Below are 13,493 nucleotides of genomic sequence, written 5' to 3'. Positions count from 1 at the left end.
AAGCCAGGGCTTAAGTCTCCTCTGGAGTGAGGTCACCATTTTTTTTGAAAACACCCTCCAGGCAGTCCCAAGTCTGGCCTGAGTTCTCACATTACCTTAAGGCTTCCAGAATCTGCTGGAACCCAAAAGGATGGGTCTCCAACAATCCCAGAGATGCCTGCATATCTACAGCTACTGTTGGAAACTGTCCAGATACCATGGGAATGGTTTCCCGTTGTTAACCATGGGGACAGGGACAAATTCTGTCCCCATGTCATTCTCTATGCCTGGTGCAGATAGCATTAGTACACTCACACAGGTCACAAGGAGGCAAGTTTTGGAATTTCCATTTTCAAAGTCTCTGTTGAATGGAACTTAGGGATACTCAGTTGATATTTTTCTGACTTGGGTGGGAACTTGACTTTTAGAAGCTGAGAAACAGTGATTTAGCCTATTTCTGTGGCTCATACTATTAGACTGGCCCAAATTCAGGGATACGAAAGTAAAATTTGGCGTAGCTCACAACAACTCCTGCAGCCAGCCCTACACTTCCCAGCACAAAAAGAGAGCCATTAATAACTGCAAAGGAGGGAGAGGGAGGCATGCTCTACTGTTAGATTTGACTTAAAAACAGGTAACCTCTTTCTTCACATTTAGCCGCAGCCTCAGCCCCAAGGAAGACGAGTCTAGTATTCACCTACGGAAAAGCGGCAGTGGCAGTAGGTGAGTAACAGCAACACTTCTAAACCAGCTTGTATCAGTAATGTTTCAAACACCAGGAACCTACTGTGCTCCATTTTCAATAACATGAGCCCAACTGCAAAGCTGCACCCTGGTGGGAGGGCAACCATTTCCATGGGTAAAACCATAGGCATCGGATCAGGGGGGAGCCACAGGTGCCTTGGCACCTCCAAAATTTTATTTTCCTGACTCTCTCCTTGAAAGTTTGGTTTTTTTTTGTACCTTGATTGTCCCGGACAGCGACTCTGCCATCTGCATAATAGGCATCACGCAACCGTTCAGCGCAGGGCTTTGAGCATCTGTGCTTGCTCAGCGCTGGCCAGTTTCTATCCCCTCTAAAACAAGAAGTTTGGAGGGGGTGGGAGCCAGCCAGCTTTGAGCATGCACAAATGCTTAAGATTTGCTTCGGACAGCCATATTACGCTTGTTATGCAGATGGTAAAGTTGCTGACCTGGGGGGAGCAAGATAAAAAAAATAAACACTTCACTGCAGCAGGGAACAAAACACTGACGAAAGGGGGAGAGAAGGAGAAACATGTTGAAGATCATGTGGGGAAGGAGAGAAATGCTGAAGAGGGAAAAGGGGGAGGGAAGGAGAGAAATGCTGAATAGGGGAGGGAGGAAACATAGAAACATAGAAAGTGACGACAGATAAGGGCCAAGGCCCATCCAGTCTGCCCACACCAATGACCCTCCCTTACCTCTGTCTGTGAAGAGATCCCACGTATTGATCCCATTTAGTCTTAAAATCAGGCACGCTGCTGGCCTCAATTACCTGTATCGGAAGACCGTTCCATCGATTCACCACCCTCTCAGTGAAGAAGTATTTCCTGGTGTCGCTATGCAATTTCCCTCCCCTGATTTTCCACGGATGCCCTCGTGTTGTCGTGGGTTCCTTGAAAAAGAAGATATCCTCCCCCACCTCGATACGGCGCGTGAGGTATTTGAACGTCTCGATCATGTCTCCCCTCTCCCTGCATTCCTCTAGTGTAGAGCTGCAATTTATTCAGCCGTTCCTCATACGGGAGATCCCTGAGTCCTGAGACCATCCGGGTGGCCATTCGCTGGACCGACTCAAGTCTCAGCACATCTTTGCAGTAATGTGGCCTCCAGAATTGTACACAGTATTCCAGATGTAGTCTCACCATGGACCTATATAATGGCATTATGACTTCGGGCTTACGGCTAACAAAACTCCTGCGTATGCAACCTATGATTTGTCTGGCCTTAGATGAAGCTTTCTTCACTTGATTAGCAGTCTTCATGTCCTCACTGATGATCACCCCTAAGTCTTGTTCCGCTACAGTTCTCTCTAGGATCTCACCATTAAGAGTGTAAGTCTTGCATGGATTTTTGTTGCCAAGATGCATGACCTTGCATTTTTTGGCATTGAAACTTAGTTGCCAGGTCCTGGACCAATGCTCCAGTAGGAGAAGGTCGTGCGTCATACTGTCGATCATTGATTTAATGTCAGGCCCTGTTGTGCTCTTGCGTACTATATTGCATAGTTTGGCGTCATCAGATTGGAGAGAAATGCTGGAGACAACGGGGGCAGGAAAGAGAGTAGGGAATAAGAGAACTGCTGGACACAATGCAAGAGAGTTCAAAGGGAGGGAGACCAGGAGGCACATATTGGATGCTGTGGGGGTGGGACTATGGGATGGCAAGGAAGGAGGTAGGGCTGGGGGGTGGAACTGGGGGGTGGAACTGGGAGGTAGGGCTGGGTGGTAGGGCTGGGGGGTGGAACTATTTTATCCGCTGCCCCTGGATAAAATAGTCTTTTACATACAGAAATGGGCTGTTATAAACTTTCCCTCTCAGAATGCAGATAAACCTGTGCACAGTACATTTATCTGCAGGGAAACATACGTACATATTAATTCTGTGTGGTTGGACGGAGCACCAAGTTATGTGAGTTATCAGTATTTCATTTATTTCCATAAAATCATAACCTTCCCAAAATATCTTCTTTTTAACAAATGTTTTTTTCATTCAAGCATAGCCCTCTCAGCAAAGCTCCTGGGTCAGATGGGTTTCAAGCAGAATTCTACACGTTCCTTCAGGAAGAGCTAGCTCAATTCTTGAAGGATATGTTCAATTCATCTTGAACCACTGTTTTTCCACTTCTCTTATGTCCTCTCATCCTATCAGCTCTTTCTTCAGGTACTCCCCCCCTTTACTAAAGTCTGCTTGTTTGAAATCCAAGACTGAGTTTTGTGTTCCTGTTTTCTGCTTTAGCTGTTACTTCAAACCAAACTGTTTGATGATCACTGCCGCCCAGGTGGGCACCAACTTAGACACTTTCCCCAATTTCGAACAGCAGATCCAGCATCACTTTTTTCCCTCCTGGGATCCATTGCCATTTGCCTGAGCAGAGCAGTTTGAAAGGCATCTACGATCTCTGTACTTCTTTCTGATTCTGCAGATGAAAAAAACTTTTCCATTCGTATCCAGCAGCACCTCCTCTTTCTTTCCCAGATTTTGGATATTTGTAACCAGATCTTTATCAAGTTCTGATTGTGTCAGAGGTCTGTAGACAAGTTGCAAAGTGATCCATATCACTTCTTCCTTTCCTCAGGCCCCCTGCGTTTCAGTCACTTGAATATTGGTCTTTACCTAGAGAGCTCCTCCTCCACCTTTTCAACCATCTCTGTGCTTCCTAAAAGGAACTTAGTCTGGTACGTTGGCATCCCCATCCATGGGAAACAGAGATCCATATCTCTATGATAGCAACAACATCTAACATTAGGGCCTGCAGATCATGAACTTTGTTGCTTAGACTGCGGCCATTTGTGGTCATTAACTTTCCAGCTACAATCTCATTTTATGTTTAGTTTTTGTTTAATCTCACTTCCTAGTGCTTTGCTAAGAAGTGAATTGCTGTTTACGTTGCTATCTTTACTACTGTCACGTCTTGGTTTTTCCTGGGAAGTGATCAGCATCTGGTGTTGTAGCGAGGGTGAGAGGCGTCTGGCTCAGTGGCATCCTTCCCCCCCCCTGCATCCTTCCCTGATCCCCCTCGCCACATGCACACCCCCCCTAGTTGTTTACCACCAAGAGCAACAAAACTTCCTAAGCGTGGCACCCAGTAAAGTTATTGCTCACAGTGGTAAATACCTAGAGGTATGGGGGGAAGGGGGGCACGTGCATGGTTAGGGGAGGAGTGGAAAGAGGCAGAGTGGAGAAGAGAGGAGGAGGGGTGCTGGTGCCCCACCAACATGGTACCCAGGACAGACCACCCCCATCCCTCCCCCCTTACTGCGCCATTGCCAGCATCCATATGCCACCCCCACCTTTTACTTTCAATGCCTAGAAACATAATGCCTGAATCTCTCAGCAAGGATTCCTTTTCCTGCACAGTAAGATTTATGATTTATTGAGAGTTTCTATACCACTACTAATGAGTGGGGAGTCCATTCACTACACCACACTACATGAGCTTCTGTAAAGATGTTACCATAAGGAGTTGTGAGGCATTACAATGCCATGGGCTCTATACTGAAATACACAGAGCTCTGTGGTGGAGTTACAAAGTTATTAATACTGGCCTGGTTATGCCAATAATTCATCCTCCTACTTATATGCACATGTTTATACCAAATCAGTTGTCCTATGTATGTACACATGTAAGACTAGGTTTACTATTGCCACTAAATACACTATACACTTTTACATACCTCTTAAGAGATTGGCCATTTCAACTACATGAACTACCTCTTAAGGAGGTTGGCCATTTCAACTACAAGAACTACCTCATGAGGAGGTTGGCCATTTCAACTACATGAACTACCCCTTAAGGAGGTTGCCCATTTCAACTACAAGAACTACCTCTTAAGGAGGTTGGCCATTTCAACTACATGAACTATCTCTTAAGGCCTTTTGAACTACAAGAACTACCTCTTAAGGAAGTTGGCCTTTTCAACTACAAGAACTACTTCTTAAGGAAGTTGGCCATTTCAACTACATGAACTACCTCTTAAGGAGGTTGGCCATTTCAACTACAAGAACTACCTCTTAAGGAAGTTGTCCATTTCAACTATATGAACTACCTCTTAACCCTTTCAGGACCATAAGGATCGTAGGCCAATTTTTGTGGTTTTGACGACATTTTTATGGTAAAAAGGGCTTGCAGATGCCAAAAAATTGATTTTTTTTGTGAAATATCATTATTTTTATTTAAAAAAATCACACTTCTGGCTTATGGACAGTGTGGCAAGTGAATCTTCTCGTCAATCTAGCAACGACGCTAATGAATGAATGTCGGAACCAGTTTGTTTACATAAAGGCAGTATCATATGGAATCCGTACATATCAAATTTAGAACTGTAGACTATCCCAATCAAAATTTATAGGATTTTAAAATTATGGGACAAATATGTCCCTTGGTCCTGAAAGGGTTAAGGAGGTTGGCCTTTTCAACTACAAAAACTACTTATTAAGGAGGTTGGCCATTTCAACTACATGAACTATCTCTTAAGGAGGTTGGCCTTGAAAACTATAAGAACTACTTCTTAAGGAGGTTGGCCATTTCAACTACAAGAACTACCTCTTAAGGAGGTTGGCCATTTCAAGTAAATCTAATCTAATCTAGTGTTCAGTTTATATACCAGGTCATCTCTTGTTGGAGCTCGACCCAGTTTACAAGAAGTCAAGAGGTAGAATATACATAAAATAAGAAGAAATAAAAGATAATAAAAATTAGTTTAGTCTATCATAGAAGGAAGTCTTGCAATGTTAACAATTAGTAGTTTCTGCAGGTCAGCTAATTAGATATTGTGAGAATAGCAGGGTTTTTAAGGTTTTCCGAAATAATTGCAATTGGTCTTTCTTCCTTTCTTGAATTTTCCAGTGTTCTTTTCTAACTTTAATTCCTTCGCTAGGGCATTCCACCATGTCAGTGCCCATCATTACAATATAGTCTTTTGTTTTTTCATATTGCCCCATCCTCCTATGTACCTAAAGCCTTCTTGATGGCATCAGGCTTTAAGCCACTTATTGGAGTTCTGAGTATTTTATAATCTTTCCTCTCCTTTTCCATAAGTAGGCAGTGCTTCCAAAAAAAGATACAGTCCTTACCAAAGGTTTTAACTCCTCCCCCAGCTCCCATAAAGCTTTCTGTATTCTAAGTGGGGTATTGTTGGCCAGGCCATTTGTTCCTAGGCAGATAACAACTTCAATATTTGAATCCTAAGTTTCTTCTCTAATTATAGTCAGTATTTGCCTGGTACTCCTGGTAGCTGAGGGTCCTGGAAGATATTTCACCAACTGGTGGCAACAACACAAGGATTTAGATGAAGCCCCCCTTTCATACATTAACCCAACATATAAACCCCTTACACCAGTGATTCTGAGGAGAAACAACAATGGGGATGAAGCAGGTACGGACCACTGCTCACCTCTTGGTTACTGCAAAGCTACCAAGTAATCCAGTTCCAGGAGGGAAACTTTTTCGCTATTCTTGGTTTTAAAAACATGCATAAACAGTCTGGTATTTGTAGTCCATGATGCTGCCAATTAAAGTCAGTTCTGCCTATCCCAGAGTGCATCAGGATAGAGTGGCCAGAAATCCTGGACTAGCCTAGAGTCTTCTTCCTGGATTTGAGTATGTTTGCAGCAGTGCATGTAGGGGACAAAGCTCTGGGCTTTGGGAAGAAGGACAGACCTATATGAGGAGGAGTGATGGCTCTTGTCTATTCTCCTTTCTTCCATAAGAACATAAGAATAGCCTTACTGGGTCAGACCAATGGTCCATCAAGCCCAGTAGCCCGTTCTCACAGTGGCCAATCCAGGTCCCAAGTATCTGGCCAAAACCCAATGAGTCGCAACATTCCAGCATCTCAAAGAATAGCAACATTCCGGAACCCCAATGAGAGCAACATTCCAGAGCTGAGATTGTGATGTCATAATGCCTCATTCCACAGTGCCTCAGAGCCAACCTCAGCAGTGAAGTTACAATGGCTTCATTGTCCTATACTTGGCACACGTAAGAGCATAAGAACAGCCATACTGGGTCAGACCAATGGTTTATCAAGGCCAGTAGCCCTTTCTCACTGTGGCCAATCCAGGTCACTAGTACCTGGCCAAAACCCAAGATGTAGCAACATTCCATGCTACCGATCCAGGGCAAGCAGTTGTTTCCCCCATGTCTTTCTCAATAACAGACTATGGACTTTTCCTCCAGGAAATTTTCCAAACCTTTCTTAAAACCAACTACGTTATCTGCTCTTACCACAACCTCTGGCAATGCGTTCCAGAGCTTAACTATTCTCTGAGTGAAAAAAAATTTCCTCTTATTGGTTTAAAAAGTATTTCCCTGTAACTTCGAGTGCCCCCTAGTCTTTGTAATTTTTGACGGAGCGAAAAATCGATCCACTTGTACCTGTTCTACTCCACTCAAGATTTTGTAGACTTCAATCATATCTCCCCTCAGCCGTCTCTTTTCCAAGCTGAAGAGCCCTAACCATTTTAGACTTTCCTCATACGAGTGGAGTTCCTTTATCATTTGGTTGCTCGTCTTTGAACCTTTTCTAGTGCCGCTATATCTTTCTTGAGATAAGGAGACCAGAATTGAACACAATACTCCAGATGAGGTCGCACCATGGAGCGATACAGGGCATTATAACATTCTTAGTCTGTTGCCTTACCATGGTCAATTTCTGCCATACTTCCCATGGAGTTAACACATCCAAGAGGCACTCCCCTAATAACTAGGCGCTTACTAAATTTCTCTACGTCTTAATATTGCCCTGGTAGTGATACATCCCTTAGGTGTATAATGAGTTGAGAATCATTATGTTGTCAAGACAGTATGTATGTGGGACAAACATGAGGACAGACTCACCAGAGGGTGACTGTTTGATTAGCAGACAGAAACCTTTGTTTGGAAGCCGTTCTGTGGGGTACCTCAGTGATCGATTTTGTCTCCCGTCCTTTTCCATATTTATATGACTACTTTGAAATATCTTGAAACATCAATCTTTGAATCCCTTTACACTTACGCAGACAATATTTTCATCCTCCTTGAGGTAGACTCGAATCTTTCAAATCTCTATGCGGTTTAACAAACTAAGAAGTGATTAACAAGTCAATTCTCCAGAAATTTTGCAAATAAACTAGATTTTAACAATTTTCTAAAATGCATATGAGATGAAGAAAGAAATAATAGTCTGCAAAACTCTGTATCCCAACTAGCTGCTTGGTAAGACAGCAATCTTTGTTAAAAAAAATCTGTTATATGAATAACCACGAGCAGAAGGGGAAACAAACAAACGGGGCTCGCAATGAATGACTGGAGTGGATGAATTTAAACTGATCAACTGGATAATTGGATGTGGATAATTGGATGGGTAACCATGCAAGGCCTTATAACACATGGTTCCAAACTTGAAAAACACCCTAGCCTCCACTGGCAACCAATAAAGTTCTTTATAATAAGGTGTAACATGATCATCAAATTAAAAATTAAATTACAAGCTTGGGCATTCTCTGTTCAAATGAAATTAAATGAAGCCAAAGCTAAACTCTTATGGCTCGGTCCAAAACTGGATCATCTCCCTTCTACTGTTTCCTTGCCGTCAGGAGATTGAGCTTTCCTCTATGATCTTGGGTGTATCGTAGACTCATCCCTCTCATTTAATGTACAAATTAGCTCTGTAGTAAAAAAAATGTTTCTTCATAGTAACATAGTAGATGACGGCAGATAAAGACCCAAATGGTCCATCCAGTCTGCCCAATCTGATTCAATCTAAAAATTTGTTGGAGGGGGGGGGTTCTTCTTCTCCTTAGCTATTTCTGGGCAAGAATTTAAAGCTCTGCCCAGTACTGTTCTTAGGTTCCAACTACTGAGGTCTCCGTCAAAGCTCACTCCAGCCCATCTACACCCTCCCAGCCATTGAAGCCCTCCCCAGCCTTCTTCAGCCTTCACATAAGAACATAAGAACTGCCTTCTCCGGATCAGACCTTCGGTCCATCAAGTCCGGCGATCCGCACACGCGGAGGCCCTGCCAGGTGTACACCTGGCTTAATTTATAGTCCACCATATCCTTATATGCCTCTCTTAAGGAGATATGCATCTAGTTTGCTCTTGAAGCCTAGGACGGTCGATTCCGTCATAATCTCCTCTGGGAGGGCATTCCAGGTGTCAACCACTCTCTGAGTGAAGCAGAACTTCCTGACATTAGTCCTGAACCTGTCCCCCCTTAGCTTCATTACATGTCCTCTAGTCCGTGTCAAATTGGACAATGTAAATAATCTTCTCTGCTCTATTTTGTCGATTCCTTTCAGTATTTTGAAGGTCTCGATCATATCCCCACGCAGTCTCCTTTTCTCAAGGGAGAACAATCCTAGTGTTATAAGTCTGTCCTCGTATTCCAGTTTCTCCATACCCTTCACCAGTTTTGTTGCTCGTCTCTGCACCCTCTCCAGCAGTTTTATATCCTTCTTTAGGTAGGGAGACCAATGTTGGACGCAGTATTCCAAGTGTGGTCTGACCATTGCCCTATAAAGCGGCATTATAACTTTCTCCGATCTACTCGAGATTCCTTTCTTTATCATGCCCAACATTCTATTTGCCTTCTTTGCCGCTGCTGCGCATTGTGCCGACGGCTTCAGCGTCCTATCTATCAGTACACCCAGGTCCTTTTCTTGTTCACTCTTCCCCAGAGTTGCACCTGACATTGTATACTCGTATTCCTTATTTTTATTGCCTAAATGCATTACCTTGCATTTCTCCACATTGAACTTCATCTGCCATTTCTCCGCCCATGTTTCTAACCGACACAAGTCGCTCTGGAGTTTCTCTCTATCATCCTGCGATCTGATCGCCCGGCATAGTTTTGTATCGTCTGCAAACTTGATGATCTCACTGGATGTTCCTTCCTCCAGGTCATTGATATAAATATTAAAAAGGATCGGCCCAAGTACCGAGCCCTGGGGTACACCACTAGTCACTTTCTCCCAGTCGGAGAACTTCCCATTTATGCCCACTCTCTGCTTTCGGTTTTCCAGCCATTTGCCTATCCACCTTTGTATATCCCCCTCTATGCCATGGCTTTGTAGTTTCCTGAGAAGTCTTTCGTGTGGAACTTTGTCGAACGCTTTCTGGAAGTCCAAGTATATTATGTCCACCGGCTTCCCACTATCAATTTGCTCGTTCACGGTCTCAAAAAATTGGAGTAAATTCGTCAAACATGATTTCCCTTTCCTGAATCCATGTTGACTGGGTTTCATCAAGTCATGTGCGTCCAAGTGCCGGACTATGCTATCCTTGATCAGTGCTTCAACCATCTTGCCAGGGACAGACGTAAGACTCACAGGTCTATAGTTGCCCGGTTCCCCTCTCGATCCTTTTTTGAAAATTGGGGTGACGTTCGCTATCCTCCAGTCGTCCGGTATCTGTCCAGTTCTGATTGTCAGGTTTGCAAGTTTTTGCAATAACTCTCCGATTTCAACCTTCAATTCCTTTAAGACTCTCGGATGAATCCCATCCGGTCCAGGGGATTTGTCACTTTTAAGTTTGTCGATCTGATAGTATATCTGGTCTAAGTCCACTTCAACTGTGGTGAGGCTGTCTTCTATTTCTCCTGCAAACACTTTCTCCGCTTCAGATATTGTTGAGGTGTCCTCCTTCGTAAAGACGGACGCAAAGAAGGAATTTAGTTTGTCTGCGATTTGTTTATCTTCCTTGATGTACCCTTTTCTTCCCTGGTCGTCCAGGGGTCCCACTGCCTCTTTTGCAGGTTTTTTCCCTTTCACGTATCTAAAGAAGGGCTTGAAGTTTTTGGCCTCCTGGGCTATTTTTTCCTCATATTCCTGTTTTGCATCCCTCACCGCCTTGTGACATTTCTTCTGATCATCTTTATGTTTGTTCCAGGCTTCGGTTGTCTTTATGCATTTCCATTTTTTGAAAGAGTCCTTCTTTTCTTTTATGGCTTCCTTCACCTGTATGGTAAGCCATGCCGGTTCTCTTTTGCTCTTTGTTCTCTGATCTTTGGAAATCCTCGGAATGTAGAGATCTTGTGCTTCTGTGATAGTATTTTTCAGTAGGGTCCATGCCTGATCAACCGTTTCAAGTTTGTCCACCATCTTCTCGAGTCGTTTTTCTACCATGGCTCTCATGCTATCGTATTTACCCTTTTTAAAGTTCAAGGTGGTGGTTAAGGTTTTGGCATGTTTCCCTTTCCCGATGTCAAGTTTAAAGTTGATTACATTGTGATCACTCGTTCCCAGTGGAACCATGACTTCCACTTCTGTTATCGGTCCCGTGAGGCCATTTAGGACCAAGTCCAAGGTGGCGTTGCCTCTTGTCGGCTCTTTTACCATTTGTTCCAGGAAGCAATCCCCTAGCACCTCCAGGAACTTGGCTTCCTTGCCGCAGTCGGAGGTTGCTAGTTTCCAGTCTATCCCTGGGAAATTGAAGTTTCCCAATATAATTACATTGCCTGTCTTGCATTCTTGTTTGATTTCCTCCATCATTTCTGAGTCAGTTTCCTCCGCCTGTCCTGGTGGACGATAATAAAGGCCAATTTTCGTATCTGCGCCATATTGACCAGGAATTTTGATCCAGAGTGACTCAAGCTTCTCTTTCATTTCTGTTGTAACCATTTCAACAGAATCTATTCCCTCCTTAACATATAGAGCAATACCTCCACCTTTCTGCCCTACTCGATCTCTTCTATACAGTTTGTATCCCTGTAGTACTGTGTCCCATTTGTTTTCTTCATTCCACCATGTTTCTGTTATGCCAATGATATCCAATATGTCATGTCTTGCTATTGTCTCTAGTTCCCCCATTTTGTTACCCAGACTTCTAGCATTCGTATACATACATCTAAGTTCCCTTCGTGTTACCTTTTCGGACCTTCTACTCTTGGCTGTCCCTGTAGTTTCAATTACGGTATCATTTACTGCTCCTGTGTTATCACCCTTGTTTGCTGTGTGGTCGTCCCCTCCTGTGTCTGAGTTGTCCCTTCCTGCTTTTTCTCCCTTATTGGCTGTGAGGTCGTCTTCTCTTGTGTAGGTGTTGTTGTCCTTGGCTTCTTCGTCGGGGCATCCTGCTATCCGTACCATCGACCGGTGGTCGACTGTCGGCTTTCCCCTATCTTTCAGTTTAAAGCCTTCTCGATTGCCTTCTTCATGTTGCCTGCCAAAACTCTTGCTCCTTCCTTGTTGAGGTGTAGTCCGTCCCTTCTGTAGTACTTGCTTTTTCCCCAGAACGCCGTCCAGTTGCGCACGAAGTCGAAGCCTTCTTCTTCGCACCATCGTCTCATCCAGGCGTTGATTACTTGCAATTCCCCTTGTCTCTTTCCATCCGCTCTTGGTACTGGGAGGATCTCAGAGAAGGCCACCTTCACCTCCCTGATCTTCAGTTGTCTTCCGAGTGAGCGGAGCTGGCCCTTCAGCTCTTCCCTATCATACTTCCGCCCGCTCACATCATTTGTTCCCACGTGGATAAGTACAGCGGTGTCCTCTCCCCCTGCTCCATCTATGATCCTGGAGATCCTGTTGGTCACATCCTTCACTCTTGCTCCAGGCAGACAGGTGACAACTCTGTCCTCTCTTCCTCCTGCGGTGTGGCTGTCCACATGTCGTATGATGGAGTCGCCAACGATGATCCCCATCTTCTTTATTCGGGAGTTCCTTGGGGGGCGTAGGTCCACGTCCTTGGAGTAGGGCCAGTCTTCTTCCTCCAATGATACTCTTGAAATTGTTTCCTGTTCTTTGGGTGGGGCGATGTCTTCCTGTGCTCTCACTATTCCTCCTGGTGTGCGGTTGTCTCCTACCTCGTCTTCAGTTTCTTCTGTGTTTGCATGGGTGTCTTCTCTCCTCACATCGGTTTCCTGAGTACAGTTTTCCAGCCCTGGGATCTCTACGTGGTGCTGATGAGCTTCCTCTATGAACATTTCTAGTTCCTTGACCTCGTCGTTTGGGCTGTACTCCACTAGAATCTTCTCCTGTGCTCGGATTCTGTCTTCGAGTTCCATCACTGTTCCTTCCAGTAGTCTTACCTGGTATTTCAAGTTATCCATCTCCATGCATCGATTGCAAATGTATGCCTGGATCCCCGAAGGGAGGTAGTCATACATATTGCAGCCGATACAGAAGACTGGAAAGCTCACCTTCTGACTTCCTTGGGCTTCCATTTCTTGCTTCCCTCGTGTGTGCTTGTGTCCCTTGCCTGCTGCTTCCTTATGTTGCTTGCCTTGTTGTCTCTTTTGTGTGTGCTGTCTCCGCTCTACTTCACCTTGATTGTATGTGTGGGTTTGTTCCTTTGGCGTCTGTCTCTTCCTTACCTTCTGTGTTTGTCGCTTCCTTACCGTTCAGTCCTCCTCGGTGTTCTTGATAGTAGATACTCGTCCCTTGCAAGTCCCTTCGCAAAGGCGCTCTTGCTAAGGCGAGCGCCTTTACCGCTCGCCTTCGCCGCGCGCCGAACGGCTGGGCGCCGTTGGCTCCGCCCCTTTTAAGGGGACGCTACTCGGATGACGTCGGGGGTGGGCGGAGCTAACTCTCGCCGCTGCCCCAGTCGATCCTTCCTCCTCTGCTCCTGCTTTCTCCTCCGGTTTTGTTTGTTTTCCTCCCCTGTTCTTCTCCTCTCGCTTCTCTGCCTCCTCTCTGCCTTCTACAGAGCCGAACGGCTGGGCGCCGTTGGCTCCGCCCCTTTTAAGGGGACGCTACTCGGATGACGTCGGGGGTGGGCGGAGCTAACTCTCGCCGCTGCCCCAGTCGATCCTTCCTCCTCTGCTCCTGCTTTCTCCTCCGGTTTTGTTTGTTTTCCT

The 13,493-nt window shown here is 44.9% G+C and overlaps 1 protein-coding gene across 2 annotated transcripts in view; it reads left to right on the top strand.

Annotated features, from left to right (window-relative positions):
• LOC117356608 (mucin-5AC-like) overlaps nucleotides 1-13,493 on the top strand; it is a 111,869-nt gene that overhangs the window by 63,086 nt on the left and 35,290 nt on the right. For both annotated transcript variants that reach the window (XM_033936065.1, XM_033936072.1), the window contains exon 5: nucleotides 637-702. In XM_033936065.1, the coding sequence (XP_033791956.1) occupies nucleotides 637-702 (66 nt within the window). The remainder of the gene's footprint in view (nucleotides 1-636; nucleotides 703-13,493) is intronic.

The sequence above is a fragment of the Geotrypetes seraphini genome, chromosome 1 (genome assembly GCF_902459505.1).
Source record: "Geotrypetes seraphini chromosome 1, aGeoSer1.1, whole genome shotgun sequence".
Classification (NCBI taxonomy): domain Eukaryota; kingdom Metazoa; phylum Chordata; class Amphibia; order Gymnophiona; family Dermophiidae; genus Geotrypetes; species Geotrypetes seraphini.
Note: the sequence above shows the minus strand (reverse complement) of the source record. Positions and strands in the feature narration are given on the sequence as shown.